The sequence below is a fragment of the Nyctereutes procyonoides genome, unplaced genomic scaffold (assembly GCF_905146905.1).
Source record: "Nyctereutes procyonoides isolate TBG_1078 unplaced genomic scaffold, NYPRO_anot_genome, whole genome shotgun sequence".
Classification (NCBI taxonomy): Eukaryota; Metazoa; Chordata; class Mammalia; order Carnivora; family Canidae; genus Nyctereutes; species Nyctereutes procyonoides.
Genome location: NW_026575051.1, coordinates 14,823,410 through 14,837,999, shown reverse-complemented (window position 1 = coordinate 14,837,999; position 14,590 = coordinate 14,823,410). Strand labels below are relative to the sequence as shown.

Here is a 14,590-nt window from a genome sequence, read left to right as displayed (position 1 = left end):
AGTATTCCTTATGAATATAGGTGCAAATGTCCTCAGCAAAATACCAGCAAATAAAATCCAGCAATATATGAAAGGGATTATAAACCCCATGGCCCCATGAGTCCCTTCTAGAGATTTAAGACAGGCCCAATATTTGAAAATCAGTTAGTGCAAGCCACCATACTAATAGGTGAGAGAAGAGTCACATGGACATATTGATTTGTACAGAAAAAGCATTTGACAAAATACTACACCCATCCATGATTGTTAAAAACTATCAGAAAAGCAGTAATAGAGTCTTCTTCAAATTCATAAAGAAAATTTACAAAAATTTTACAGCTAACAGTAATCTTAATTGTGAAAGAGTAAATGCTTCATTTCTGCTTGGGAACAAAGCAGGGATATCTATTGCCACCACTTTTATTCCACAAAATGCTGAAAGTTCTGGTGGGTGCAATTAAGCGAGAAAAAGAAACAAAAGTCATATGGAAAGGAACAAATAAAACTGTCTCTGTTTGCAGATGATGTGGTTGTTTACTTAGAAAATCTCAAGGAATCTACAAAAGATCTCGAATTAATCACAAAATACAGCAAGGTCACAGAATACAAAGTCAACATACAAATATCATTTGTATCACTAAATACAGGTGCAAATGGTAGTTAAAAATACAGTGCCACTTACAGTCATTCAAAAAGAGAAAAATATTTAGATATAAATTTAATAGCACATGTATAGAACTTTATGCTGAAAACTACAAAACATTGATGAAAGAAATTGAAGATATTAATGAAGAGACATACCATATTCATGGATTGGAAAAGTCAACCATTGTAAAGATGTCAATTCTCCCTAAATCGAATATACAAGTTAAGTGCAAATTATATCAAATTTCTAGTAAAGTATAGTTATAGACAAGATTATTTGATAATTTACATGGAATGGCAAAAGAACTGGAATAGCTAAAACAATTTTTAAAAGAATAAAATGGGAAGAATTACTACTCATTTTCAAGACTCATTACATAGCTCCAGTATTCAAGATTATGCAGTTGGAGGGATAGATACAGAGAGCGATGAAACAGAGTTGAGTACCCAGAAATAGACACACTAAATGCCCAAATGATTTTAGACACAGGCGCAAAAGCTATTTATTTAAATAAAGATAGCCATTTCAACAAATGGCAGGGAAGCAATTAGATGACCAATTAGCCAAAACAAAATAAAATGCAGACAAGTCTCGCATCTTAAATAAATTTAACTCAAAATAGATCACCAACTTATATGTAAAACATAACGCTTAGAAAAAAAAAAGAATAATATGGGACTAAAACATAGTTTTTAGACTTGACACCAAAGGCACAACCCATAAAAACAAAAGCTGATAAATTGGATCTCATGAAAATTACAAGCTTTTGCTCTGTGAAAGACCCTGTTAGGAGATTGGGAAGACAAAAAAAAAAAAAAAAAAAAAAAAAAAAAAAAGACTGGGAAGACAGGCTGTAGAAGGAGAGAAAATATTTGGAAGTCACATATCTGATGAGGGACTGCTATCTAGGATATATAAAGAACTCTCCACACTCAGTATTTTTTTTTAAAAAAAAAGTCAACTAAAGAAATGGCAAATGATATTAACAAGTTACTTAATAGGATATAAAACTGGCAAATGAACACATGAAAAATGTTCAACATCATTAACCAGTTGAGGATATGCAAATGAAAATGAAAACCACAGTGAGATATCACCACATACCTATCAGAATGGCTAAATAAAAAATAGTGACAACACTCAGGTGCTAGTAAGAGTATAGAGAAACTAGATCACTCATATATTGCTGGCAGAAATGTCAAATGGTACAACTACCCTGGAAAGCACTGTGGCAGTTCTTTAAACAAGAAACTTGGAGCTGCCTTACTATTGCTATGACCTAGCAATGCCACTTGTCAGCAGTTAGCCTAGGGAAATGAAAATGTGTGTTCACACAAAAACCTGTTCATTGATGTTTATAGCAACTTTATCTGTGATAGTCCCAAACTGAAAAGAATGCAGACATCCTTTAACAATGTTGAAACAAGCTATAGTACATCCATATTATGGAATACTACTCAGAAATGTAAAGGAATGATCAGCAACATGGGTGGTCTCCAATGAATTATGCCAGGTGAAAAAAATGCTAATCCAAGAAGTTTCCACACTATATGATTCTATTTGTATACCATTCTTGAAATTCAGTGTTATAGAACTGGAGAACAGGTTAGTAGTTGCCAAGGGTAATAGAGGAGGTGGAGTAAGAGGAAAAAATGCATGTGACTATAAAAAGGCAACATGAGGCATTTCACGGTGATGGAAATATTCTGTACCTTGACTTTATCACTATTGGTGGTTCTGTTACCATAGGATAGTTTTGCAACATATTAGCACTAAGGAAAACAGTAATCAATACGTAGGGTTGCTTTGTATTATTTCTTATAACTGCACATTACTCTATAATTATCTCAAAATAAAATGTTTGTGAACTAACACATAAGCACCACTTCTACAACATACTGTATGTGCTTGCCTTTGTTTCCTAACACCCAGGTATTCAGGGGAAATAGTAATTTTGGAAAGTGAGAAAGTGAACACATTAGAGAAATTTTTAGGATTGCAGGACATTGTTGAGTGACCACTAAGGTAATATCAGTCAGCTGTTTTGTGTCTTTTTCATGGACAAAATTGAGCTATAGTTGGTCATACGCCTACTGATATCTGGAAAACAATGTTCAAATATCACTGTTTGACATAATTTTTAGTAATTATGTCCAATTATTATTATTATACTATAAGAAAGGAAACTTTAAAACAAATAATGATCAAAATGAAAGTTAAGTATTAGGACAGAATAAATTATGACTTGTATAATTTAGATTTGGCTGAATCCATCAAAATTTATGAATAATCACCATTATATAATCATAATAATTTGTATCTTTATGATAACTTCAGCACTGGGGTTCTCACATAACCCTTGGCCCAGTAACTTATTAGAAATGCTTACTAATAGCTGTATTTATGTTTTCTTTCAGTATGGACCAATATTTACAGTATTTGTTATGGGCAACCGAATGACCTTTGTTACTGAAGAAGAGGGAATTAATGTGTTTCTAAAATCCAAAGAAGTGAATTTTGAACTAGCAGTGCAAAATCCCGTCTATCGCACAGGTAAAGAATATTTTCAGATAGTTTGAAAATACCACATTGGAATCCAAGAGTAGCTTTGCTAGCAGTATACTCTCACTCCTCTATCAGGAATATTGACAGCCCCTTCTTTATTTTATTCTTTAAAATTCGGACAGAAGGTAGAAAGAATATCTGATGAGTTTGGTCTTTGAAAAACAAATTATAAGCCTCATTTAAGTCTTAATTAGACGTATGTAAGAGATGAGGTTACCTCACTGCTGTTTACTTTGGAAAATATTTGGAATCTGTATCCTGTTACAGCTCCCAAGATGTCATTCACTCTGTTCTGCTGCTGTGTATACAGTGTTCTACAGGCTATTGCTCTTGGCTTGATCACATGTTGCCACTCTGCTCAGTGAAAGTAGAATTCCACTGCTTAGTAAGCCCTTTACTGTGGCATTTCCTGACACATTCCATGGGGCCATTAAGGTAAGTAGGGCTTGGCTTCATGTAATTGGTGGCCTTTTGTTCTCCGTCCTCAGAGACTGCTGGATTGTAGTTGTCAGCATGCTTCCAGTGTGACTATCCACGTTATTTCTTCCCAGGCTGCAAACATGCGGTGCTGAGGCCATTTGTCCTCCCAAGAATGTGGAGTCCTTTCATTTTTGTGCCTGATTCTTTTCTTTGCTTTCGCCATGTCTGCTTGCTTCTGTTGTTTATGGCTTTTTTTTTTTTTTTCTCGTGGTTTCCTTTTTGGCTTCTTTCTTAGGTTCATCTTCGTGTAGCCTCTCATGTGTCTCTTGCCATTAAAACAAAAAAGTTTTAAAAGCTGTCAATGGCGAATAGCATGATGATTATTTCTTCTTGATTGCATGAAAATCACAACATGTTAGTTAAATTCTCAATTTAATGCTTCTTGATATTTAGATGAGGGTATTCCAGATTGAAGAATATAAATATTTTGAAATTTTGAAGGCTCTTGGTCTATAAGTTCATGTATCCCTCCAGAAAAATGTGCCAGCTTACTCACCTATCAGGGGTGCATGGAAGTGATCAAGTTTTTTTACCTTTGCCTTCTCTGGGGATATCCGTTTAAATATTTCTATTTAATAAGCAAAATATGTTAATATGTGCTCTTGAGCCAGCTTCCCATTCCTCTCTTATAGTTCCCTACTACAGAGAAGATGTATACTCAGGAAACCTAAGCATTTTTAATTAACTTATACAAAATATTATCTACACATAAAAAGGCTGATGAAATATAAAACTAAAAAAGCCATCAGAAAGGATGAATACCTACCAATTACATTGACATGGATGGAACTGGGGGGTATTATGCTGAGTGAAATAAGTCAATCAGAGAAAGACAATTACATGGTTTCATTCATACGTGGAATATAAGAAATAGTGAAAGGGACCATAGGAAAGGGGGAAATCTGAGTGGGGAAAAATTAGAGAGGAAGACAAACGATGAGAGACTCCTAACTCTGGGAAACAAACAGGTTTGCAGAAGTGGAGGTGGGTGGGAGGATGGGGTAACTGGGTGATGGGCACTAAGCAGGGCACTTGATGGGATGAGCACTGGGTGTTATACTATATGTTGGCAAATAGGATTTGAATTAAAAAAATGTTTTTGAAAAAGTTACTTTGCAGACAATAAAACAGTATTAAAGAAAAATATAAAAGAATAATAAGTTTTTTAAAAGATTTTATTTATTTGAAAGAGAGAGCATAAGTGGCAGAGAGGGGCCGAGGGAGAGAGAGAAGCAGACTACTTGCTGAGCAGAGAGCCTGATGCAGGGCTTGATCTCAGGACCCTGAGATCATGACCTGAGCTGAAGGCAGACACTTAACTGACTGAGCCACCAGATGGCACAAGAATAATGACTATAAAGACTTGCACTCTTACTAGCTGAACTCAAGTGGGAGTATATATCATGGAAGGAACATGAATACTAACACAAAGGAGGTAGTGGAACCAGAGCTACTCATGGGGTAGAAGGAGAAATAGAAGTTAGTAGGAGAAATGTGTGGCTTCTAGTTGCAGGTGTGTGGGAATGGGGTGAGGTTGGTCAAGGAAAGAGTGTTTTGAACAGATAGAACATGTCATAAAAATGCTGGGAGATATAAATATAAATATTGGAAATACCACACTGTATCTGAGATACAAATTTGGGGGGAGAAGGGCCTGGAAATGTCACTGGAGAACTGGAAAGATGGTAGAAGGCCTTTTAAACTTTGTTAAGGGTAGGAAGCCAATGAAATCTTTTAAACATAGAAAGAAAAATCGCTAGGTTTGCATTTCCCAGAAACCCTCTTAATCACCCATTTGTAGATCACCCCTTAGAGTGAATTTCCCTACAGACTTCTGCTGTCTCATAGGATAGGCTGAATCTTTGCCTACTCTTATTTGCAGGAGGTGATTATATGAGTGTTGGGAGGATTCTGGGAGGACTTTGGCTCTAACCACTAATGACCAAGTAATAGTAGATAGAGGTAGATTGACAGTTTGCTTCAGGGAGTTGTTGCTTCTTTTGAAAATAGTTTTCTCTGTTTATAGCATCAATTCCAAAGAATACTTTTTTAGCACTGCATGAAAAACTTTATATCATGATGAAAGGGAAAATAGGGACTTTCAACCTGTATCAATTCACTGGACAACTGACTGAAGAATTACATGAGCAACTGGAGAATTTAGGCACTCATGGGACAATGGAGCTGAACCACTTAGTAAGGTAAATAGATGCATTAGTATTATTTGATGTTATTGGTTTTTTGTTTTGGAGGGGTTTTTTGGAATAAAAAGGAATTGAAGCCCACACATTTAACTTTAAAGCTTATATGGTGGATTAATGAAGTCTATCTAACTAGGCAATTAAAAGATTTTATTAATCTTTTAATTTTTAATTAACAGACAACTTTTCTTTAGCACTCAAATTTGAAGGTGAACCAATAAGCCAGTACAATAATTTCCATCCATTTACAGTAATTTCTCCTCAGCCATTCTATGGCATGTAGAACATACCTATCCAGAGGGGATGTTGGGAGACTGGTGAGTCAGGATAAGGCAGAGGAGGGAGTCAGGCAGCCTCAGTCATGTTCTGGAGCTCTCTGGCAATGGTAAGGTGCTGGGCATAGGAACCCTGAGAAAAATTCTTCGCGTGCATAAGAAGATTTGGTAAATTGAAATTACCAGTTAGGTACTTTTCCATCTCAGTGGGATACTGGGATGCTGAAGACAGGATTCAATAGATAGACTCATAAAAAAAGAACAACATTCAATATTTTGTTAGGGGCCCAGGAAGAGAAAGAGGAAAAAACAAACCAACAAACAAACAAAAAAAAAAACAAACCAGCAATCAACCAAACTTTTGGCATGCCCAGTATCTACAACAAAACCAAGCAAATTCTTGGATATCTTTGAAACTTTGAGGGAAGGAGATCCTGAAAAATTTCAAATGAGGAAAGGATGGTAAATAAAAATGAAACAAGCAGTACTTAGTGTTACTAATCTAGGTCATACTAACAGTCTTTGATATTCTTTAATTTATGTATGTCACAGTAATCATTTTACTCACTTATGGCAAAACTTGATGATAGGAACTATAGTATCTATAACTTAACAGATACTGCTTAGTATCTAGCAGTACTAGCTTAAATCTGTAGGATCCCATGAGAGCTTAGGAAATTTGGTAACTATATTGCCCTGACTCTTTGGCTCTCTTTTGAGACTAAGTCTGTATCTTAGCAAATGCTATTATTTGCTAAATAATAAGTACTTGTTGAAATTATATTGAATCAATTTGTTTCTGCTCATCATCTCATATTTGCCAGTATCTACCAGTGCTTGTTTAGAAAGCATTTTAAAATCTTCCGATAAATAAACCACAATTTCAGTTACCCCTAAGTTATCTTGACCACAGTAAGCAAATATTAAAACCTTTCAAGAGTGACTCTTTCCCAGAAGAATCTACCTCTAATATATAGCTATTAAATAATACCCTTTTTTGTATCCTTTGCCTTTCTCCTTCAATCATTGGGTCTGACTTTCTATTTGCTTTTTATCTTTGTAGGAATCTCCTTTATCCAGTTACAATGAATATGCTCTTTAAAAAAGGTTTGTTTCCCAGAAATGAGGGAAAAATCAGGGAGTTCTATCAGCATTTTCAAGCTTACGATGAAGGTTTTGAGTACGGGTCCCAGATGCCAGAATGTCTCCTAAGGTAGAGAGCTCTTCCCTATAATTAATTCACTGACCAAGCTCCTCCCAGCAATTCATACACATCTTGTATTCCCCTGTCCTAAGTAGAACAGCATCCACATGGAAGAGATAGACGCTCCTTCTTAACGACCAGTTTGTCTTGAGGGTGTGTGTGACTTGATGGAGGAACCAAAGAAGAAAGATGTATTACTTCTTTTTTCCCTTTCTTATTTTGAGGAGCAAAAATGAGATAGAGAGAGAAGATATGAGAATGAAACAAAGAATTTCTTTTGGGGGCTTTTATCCCATTTACTCCTTAATATTACCACATTCATTGCTGTAGTTTGGAACCCTGCTAAACCATCAGGTCTGACCAGTCTTAAGAGTCAAACATTGTGGTCCTTGTTTTCTCTAGGGCAAAAGGAGGTGTGGTCAAATGTATTTTTCAGAATTGGCTCAGTGGTTCCAATGCAAAATAACACATGATTTTTTTTTTAATTTTTTTATTTTTTTTATTTTTATTTTTTTTCATTCATGATAGTCACAGAGAGAGAGAGAGAGAGAGGCAGAGACACAGGCAGAGGGAGAAGCAGGCCCCATGCACCGGGAGCCCGACGTGGGATTCGATCCTGGGTCTCCAGGATCGCGCCCCGGGCCAAAGGCAGGCGCTAAACCGCTGCGCCACCCAGGGATCCCCTAACACATGATTTTTAAATGTCTTAGCAGTTGCTCTGCAGTAGTGACTGGTCAGAAAATATTAAAAAGATCATAGCTAGTTTGCTTTACCTGGCTTAAGCCAGCATGGGGTCTCTGTGCTAATTTTCATCCTCCAGCAACAGATAAATAGCCAGAGTAAAGGTAGAACAAACAGGTCCTGGGATCTGTTTTTTTTGTTTGTTTTTGCTTTTTATTCAATTCCAATCGCAGAAGAATTCAAACATTTATTTTCAAAGACAAACAAACAAAACAAAAAAAACCCACTAAGATGTGGCTGCTTTGCCCCCTCGATTTTCCTTGTAGACTAATAAGTCTGAAGGTAGACCTTGCATGAAATTCTAGAAAAACTGAAGAAGAAATTTGGAGAAATAATTATAATTCCATATTCTCCCCTTTAATGTCATAACCTGTTTCTCCTGAAGTGGTTTCAAATCCATTTATGCACGTATTTTTTTTTCTCACCTAGAAACTGGTCAAAATCCAAAAAGTGGCTTTTAGCACTTTTTGAGAAAAACATTCCAGATATAAAAACATACAAATCTGCAAAAGATAATTCCATGGTAAGTATACCTTAGCTTTTTTGCTAAAATATATGGGATGAAAACAGTAATAAGTTATGATCAATTTTTTTTTTGCCAAAAATCATGAGATTATTTAGGTAACATTTTTGTGTCAAGTACTGTGTTAGATATTTGCATACATTATTCTATTAAACAGCCTCCCAACAATGAAGTAGGTATTGATGGTCTTCCACATAAGGAAAAACTAAGACTCTAGACAACAACATATAACAAGGTGTTGAAGTTTTTATTGATTTAAATATTATACAGGTGTGTCAATAGTGACAGGTGGGAGTTATGGCACATTAGACAAGGATAACAGAGTTCTGCAAAATAGACTTTGTTCTTGATGCTAATACCACTAATTATTTCTGTCTCCAAATAAAAGGAGATTGTAAGGTATAATTTGAAAAGCAATACAATGGAAGCCACTGTCCCAAGTGTCCTAGCTCTGGTTCTTCAGGTGTGGTTCCTAGACCAATGGTACCAGCATTGCCTGGGGACCACTCAATTGGAAACTCTGGGGTAGAGCCTACCAATCTGTGGTTTCTTTTATTTTTTTTTTTAAGATTTTATTTATTTATTCATGAGAGACATAGAGAGAGAGGCAGAGACATAGGCACAGGGAAAAGCAGGCTCCATGCAGGGAACCTGATGCAGTACTTAATCCCAGGACCCCGGGATTATGACCTGAGCCAAAGGCACAGGCACCCAGGCACCCCAAATTTGTGGTTTCATAGGCCTTCCAGGAGGTTCTGATCCTTGTATAATGCAAAATTCTCAACCCTGCCTGCTCATCAGGATCTCTGGGAGTTTTTGAAAACTACCTGATGCTCCAGACCTCCCTGCATTGGAGGCTGGGATTCACTTGGTCTGAACACAGGCTCAAATCCAGTCACCAGTCGCATGACCTTGGGCATGGCACCTTGCCTCTTCGCTCAGGTTCTATACCTACCTCATAGAATGTGAGATTAAATGAGTTAATATTTGTGAAGCAGTTAGAGAGTAGTGAGGACTACCTAACAGTTTATACCATGTGGTTATCATTAAAAATAAGACCTTTTATTATTTATACATAGTATCAAACATTTTTCTTTGCTTACTTTTCATTATTATAGCAAATGTTTTCATGAGCAACTCTAACACTGGAGAGGAAGATCACTTTAGGACAAAAGGGATGTGTGAATGGTTAGGTATCTCCCTAACGAAAGGGAATAGAAAGATATTCTGGAATGCCCTTCATTGATAAATGTTTCATCTAAAGGTTCTATTTTATAAACAGACCCAGATGAACACATTTTCATTTGCATAATTTTTCAGGGTTAGGGGTAAAGATGAGTATAAAAGCTGATCCCAGCTAGATCTGTAATCTATGGGCCTAGCAAACAGGGTTTTTAATGTCCCAGCTAAAACTTTCCATTGACAGTACTTCTAGAGTAGCATTTCTTTTTCCTACTGTGAAAAAGTGAGTCATTTCTGATCATATGTACTCTAACTCTATATTTGAGTAAAGAAAGATTTTGAATTTTGCTGAAGCTAATCCACTGCTTAAGACTTTGGGGTAGAACTCAGTTTGATTGAGTTCTACCCCAAAGTCTTAAGCAGTTTTCACTTTCTTGTGTATCATTCTGTTTCTTCCAGCAGTGTTCACACTGAGCTTGTGTTTTGTACCCATTTTTTTTAAAAATGCGTTCTAAGAAGAAAATAAAAGATTCTGTTGTCTTCTACTGTGTAAGTAGATTTCAATGGCCTAGTTAAGCAGAAGACTGGAAGAAGTTTTTGTTTTTTGGAAATATTACACATTTTATCAAATTATAAACATTAAGTGTGATAATTTCTCCCTCATTATTCTATATATGTATTAAGCTAGTATTTTCATTTAAAATTAGGATTTTGAGATCACTGGGTGGCACAGCGGTTTAATGCCTCCCTTTGGCCCGGGGCGTGATCCTGGAGTCCTGGGATCGAGTCCCATGTCGGGCTTCCTGCATGGAGCCTGCTTCTCCCTTTGCCTGTGTCTCTGCCTCTCTCTCTCTCTGTGTCTCTCATGAATAAATAAATAAAATCTTTAATAATAATAATAGTAATAATAATAATAAAATTAAGATTTCATCTACAGAATAGCATATCCAAAGGGTGAAATCCATGTATAGGATTTTCCATGAGATATAAACTTTGTGTTGTAACAATTTACGTTGTATGATAAAAACTAGCCATAAATAAAATTTATACTTAAATAATTTATAATTTTGCTAATCCATTGTTACAAAAACAATAAAACATCGCTAATGTTTATGGAGAGCTTACTCTGTGCTGGGGCTAGTATTACACATTTCACAAATTCATGACTCATTTACTTTTCACAACAACTCTAATACCCGGAAAACTGGAGCTTATTAAAACCAGAAAGCTGAGGATTAGAGTGGTTAATCACTTTTAAAACATTACATGCCTTTGTAAGTAACAGTAATATTCTCTCATCATGTATTTTCTCTGATAGTGATCTATTTTATTTACTTTTTAAAGATTATATTTATTTATTCATGAGAGACACAGAGAGAGGCAGAGACATAGACAGAGGGAGAAGCAGGCTCCCTGCAAGGAGCCCGATGTAGGAATCGATCCCAGGGCCCAAGGATTACACACTGAGGTGAAGGCAGACGCTCAACCACTGAGCCACCCAGGTGCCCCCAATAATGATTTAATAGTTAATTCTTATAATATCTGAAGCAAAACTCCTTCATGATGGTACAATACAGTTTTCTTAATCCCTAATCCAGGAGAGTTGTGGACTGTATCTCTCATGGGGCAGGATAGTACAGGAGCTAAGAGTGTGGGCTCTGGAGCCAGGCCAGGCTCACAGGGTTTGAATCCTAGCTCAACCACAGAAAAGCTACCTGTCCCTGGCAAAGTTCCCTAACTTAATTGTGCTTCAGTTTCCTCAAATGTAAAATGGTGAAGGTGATAATAGTATCTACTTCTTCAAATTGTGGTGAGGAATAAATGGTTAAATACTTGTAAAGCACTTAAAATAGTATTTACCTTAGCAAGAAAATACTAGACATTAGCTACCATTATTTTTATCACCTAACCCAAGTTATTTAAGATTCAACATACATGAGTAACTTAATGAAAATGTTACAGTGTCTGACTTTCTTCCCCATGATGGGGAATGACTATTGACAAAAGCATGACTGGAAAACCTCCCAGTGAAAAGAAAGCTTTCATGGAATTTGTGTGATGACCTGAGGGAAATCCTAGGTAGCTTTGGATGGGGCTCTGATCTTGGTTGGTGCCATTCTAGTCAAATACCTGTTCTCTGCATGTTGTGGTATTTATACTCTATCCTGGTGTGGCAGTGCTTTCTCCATGGTATATAGGCTAAGAATCTTCATGGCAAATGAGGGAAGGGTTTTCTCTGGAATGTTCCAGATATCTTTATTTCTGTATTGCTTGCATTTTCCTAAACCCAGGGGTTTATTTAAAAAATATGTCCAAATGATTATATGTACTGAGTTTTGTGTTAAGCACTTTATAGGTGATAACTGATTTAATTCTCACAACAATCCTATGAGGTAGGTACTATGTTATGACTATTTTATAGATGACAAAATGGAGACACAGAGCTTAAAGTAACTGGTCCAAAGTTGCCCGGGCCTTGAACAACTAAGCCAGGTTCTGGTTCCACACATAAGGATCTTGGAAGTTGTCACTCCATCCTAACAACAAGTACAAAGCTGAACAGGCCAACATTAGAATTATCAGACTGGGACTTTAAAACAACTGTGATTAATATGCCAAGGGGTCTAATGTATAAAGTGGACAGCATGCCAGAACAGGTGGACAGTATAACCAGAGAGATGGAAATCCTAAGAATGAACCAAAATCAAATCCTATATATAATATAAACACTGTAACAGAAATGAAGGATGCCTTTGATGGGCTTATTTGTAGACTGGTAGAGCTGAGAAAAGAATCTCTAGAGGATATATCAGTTGAATCCCCCAAAAACTGAAAAGCAAAGTGAACAAAGACTTAAAAAAATAGGATAGAATATCCAAAGACTGTGGAACTGTGGGACAACTACAAAAGGTATAGCATACATACAGTGGGGAGGGGATACTAGAAGAAGAAGAAGAAGAAAGGGAGGAAGGAACAGAAGGACTATTTGAAACAATAATGACAGAATTTTCTTCCAATTGATGTCAGACACCAAACCATAGATCCAGGAAGCTCAGAGAACACCAAGCATGTAAATTCCAAAAACTACACCTTAGCATATCATTTTTAAATTACAAAAAAACAAACAAAAAGAAAACAAAGATTAAAAAAATCCCAAAGAAGCCAGAAGGAAAAACACCATACCTATAGAGGAACAAAGATAAGAATTATACCTGACTTCTCCTTAGAAACCATGCAAAGCAAAAATACAGCAGAGTGAAATACTAAAAGAGTAGTGAGTAAAAAAAATCCCCACCAATCTGGAATTCTGTACCCTGTGAAATTATCCTTTAAAAGTGAAGGAGAGGGGGTCCCTGGGTGCCTCAGCAGTTGACCACCTGCCTTTGGCTCAGGGTGTGATCCTGGAGTCCTGGGATCAAATCCTACATTGGGCTTCCTGCATGGAGCCTGCTTCTCCCCTGCCTTTGTCTCTGCCTCTCACTTTCTGTCTCTCATGAATAAATAAATAAATAAAATATTTTTTAAAAAAAAAGCAAAGGAGAATTAAAGGCTTTCACAGACAAAAAATGAGGGAGTTTGTTGTCAGTAGACCTTCCATACAAGAAATATTAAAGAGAGTTCTTCAGAGAGAAGAAAAATAATATAGGTCAGAAACTCAGAGCTACATAAAGAAGGGAAGAGCATCAAAGAAATAAGTAAAGGTGAAATAAAAATTTGTTTTCCTTAATTGATCTAACAGGTGACAGTTTGTTCAAATTATAATAGCAACAATGTATTCAGATAAAAATATGTGTGTGTGTTTATTTTGTGTGTGTGTGTGTGTGTTTATATATATATATATGTACATCCACACTTGTGTATGCTTATATATAAATGAAATGATTATGTATGGTTATCTGGATGTCTGTATCCTTTGTCATTCTATGATAAGCTGGTAATCCCGTAAATAAAATGTTTCTCTGGCTTCTGTGAGTCTCTTCAGCAAATTAATTGAACCTGAGGAAGGGGTCATGAGAAACTGATTTATATAGCCAGTCAGTCAGAAATACAGATAACAGCGTAGACTTGCAGCTGGCATCTGAATTCCAGGGAGGAGGTTGTTGGAACTTCCAATCTGTAGCCAGTTGGTCTGAAGTACAGGTGAGTCACCTGAGCTGTGACTGGTGTCTGAAGGGTAGGTGGGAGGTTGGAGTAAGAGTATAGTCTTGTAGGACTAAACCCTTAACCTGTAGAACCTAATGTTATTTCTGGTTATATAGAGTCAGAATTGTACTAAACTGAGTTGAATTATAGTTTACTCAGTAGTGTCCTGAGTATTGTTTATTGTTGTTTGGAATTCCCCCCCACACACACACACATATACACACACAGTAGAAATTGGTACCAGAACCCCATAGCAAGGGTGTCCTCTTTACCACTCCTTTTCTTTCTTTCTTTCTTTCTTTCTTTCTTTCTTTCTTTCTTTCTTTCTTTCTTTCTTTTTTTTTATTTTATTTATTCATTCATGAGACACAGAGGCAGAGACATAGGCAGGGAGAGAAGCAGGCTCCCTGTGGGGAGCCTGATGCAGGACTCAGTCCCAGGATCCTGGGATCACGACCTGAGCCAAAGGCAGACCCTCAACCACTGACCCACCCAGATGCCCCCTTTACAACTCCTTTTCAACATAGTACTGAAAGTCCTATGTAATAAATCAAGAAAGGAAATAAAAGTTACACAGACTGGAAAGGAAGACTTAAAACTTGTTCTTCACAGGTGTCATGATCATATATGTAGAAAATCCAAGAAAATCAA

At 36.5% G+C, this 14,590-nt stretch overlaps 1 protein-coding gene across 3 annotated transcripts in view; it reads left to right on the top strand.

Annotated features, from left to right (window-relative positions):
• The window catches only part of LOC129512503 (24-hydroxycholesterol 7-alpha-hydroxylase), an 89,523-nt gene that overhangs the window by 9,992 nt on the left and 64,941 nt on the right, over positions 1-14,590 (top strand). For 2 of the 3 annotated variants that reach the window (XM_055329782.1, XM_055329783.1), the window contains 4 exons: positions 3,043-3,178; positions 5,697-5,871; positions 7,210-7,359; positions 8,521-8,614. In XM_055329782.1, coding sequence (XP_055185757.1) covers positions 3,043-3,178; positions 5,697-5,871; positions 7,210-7,359; positions 8,521-8,614 — 555 coding nt within the window. Of the gene's footprint in view, positions 1-3,042; positions 3,179-3,487; positions 3,626-5,696; positions 5,872-7,209; positions 7,360-8,520; positions 8,615-14,590 lie in introns of those variants that run through there. The other variant, XM_055329784.1, reaches the window with a different exon arrangement.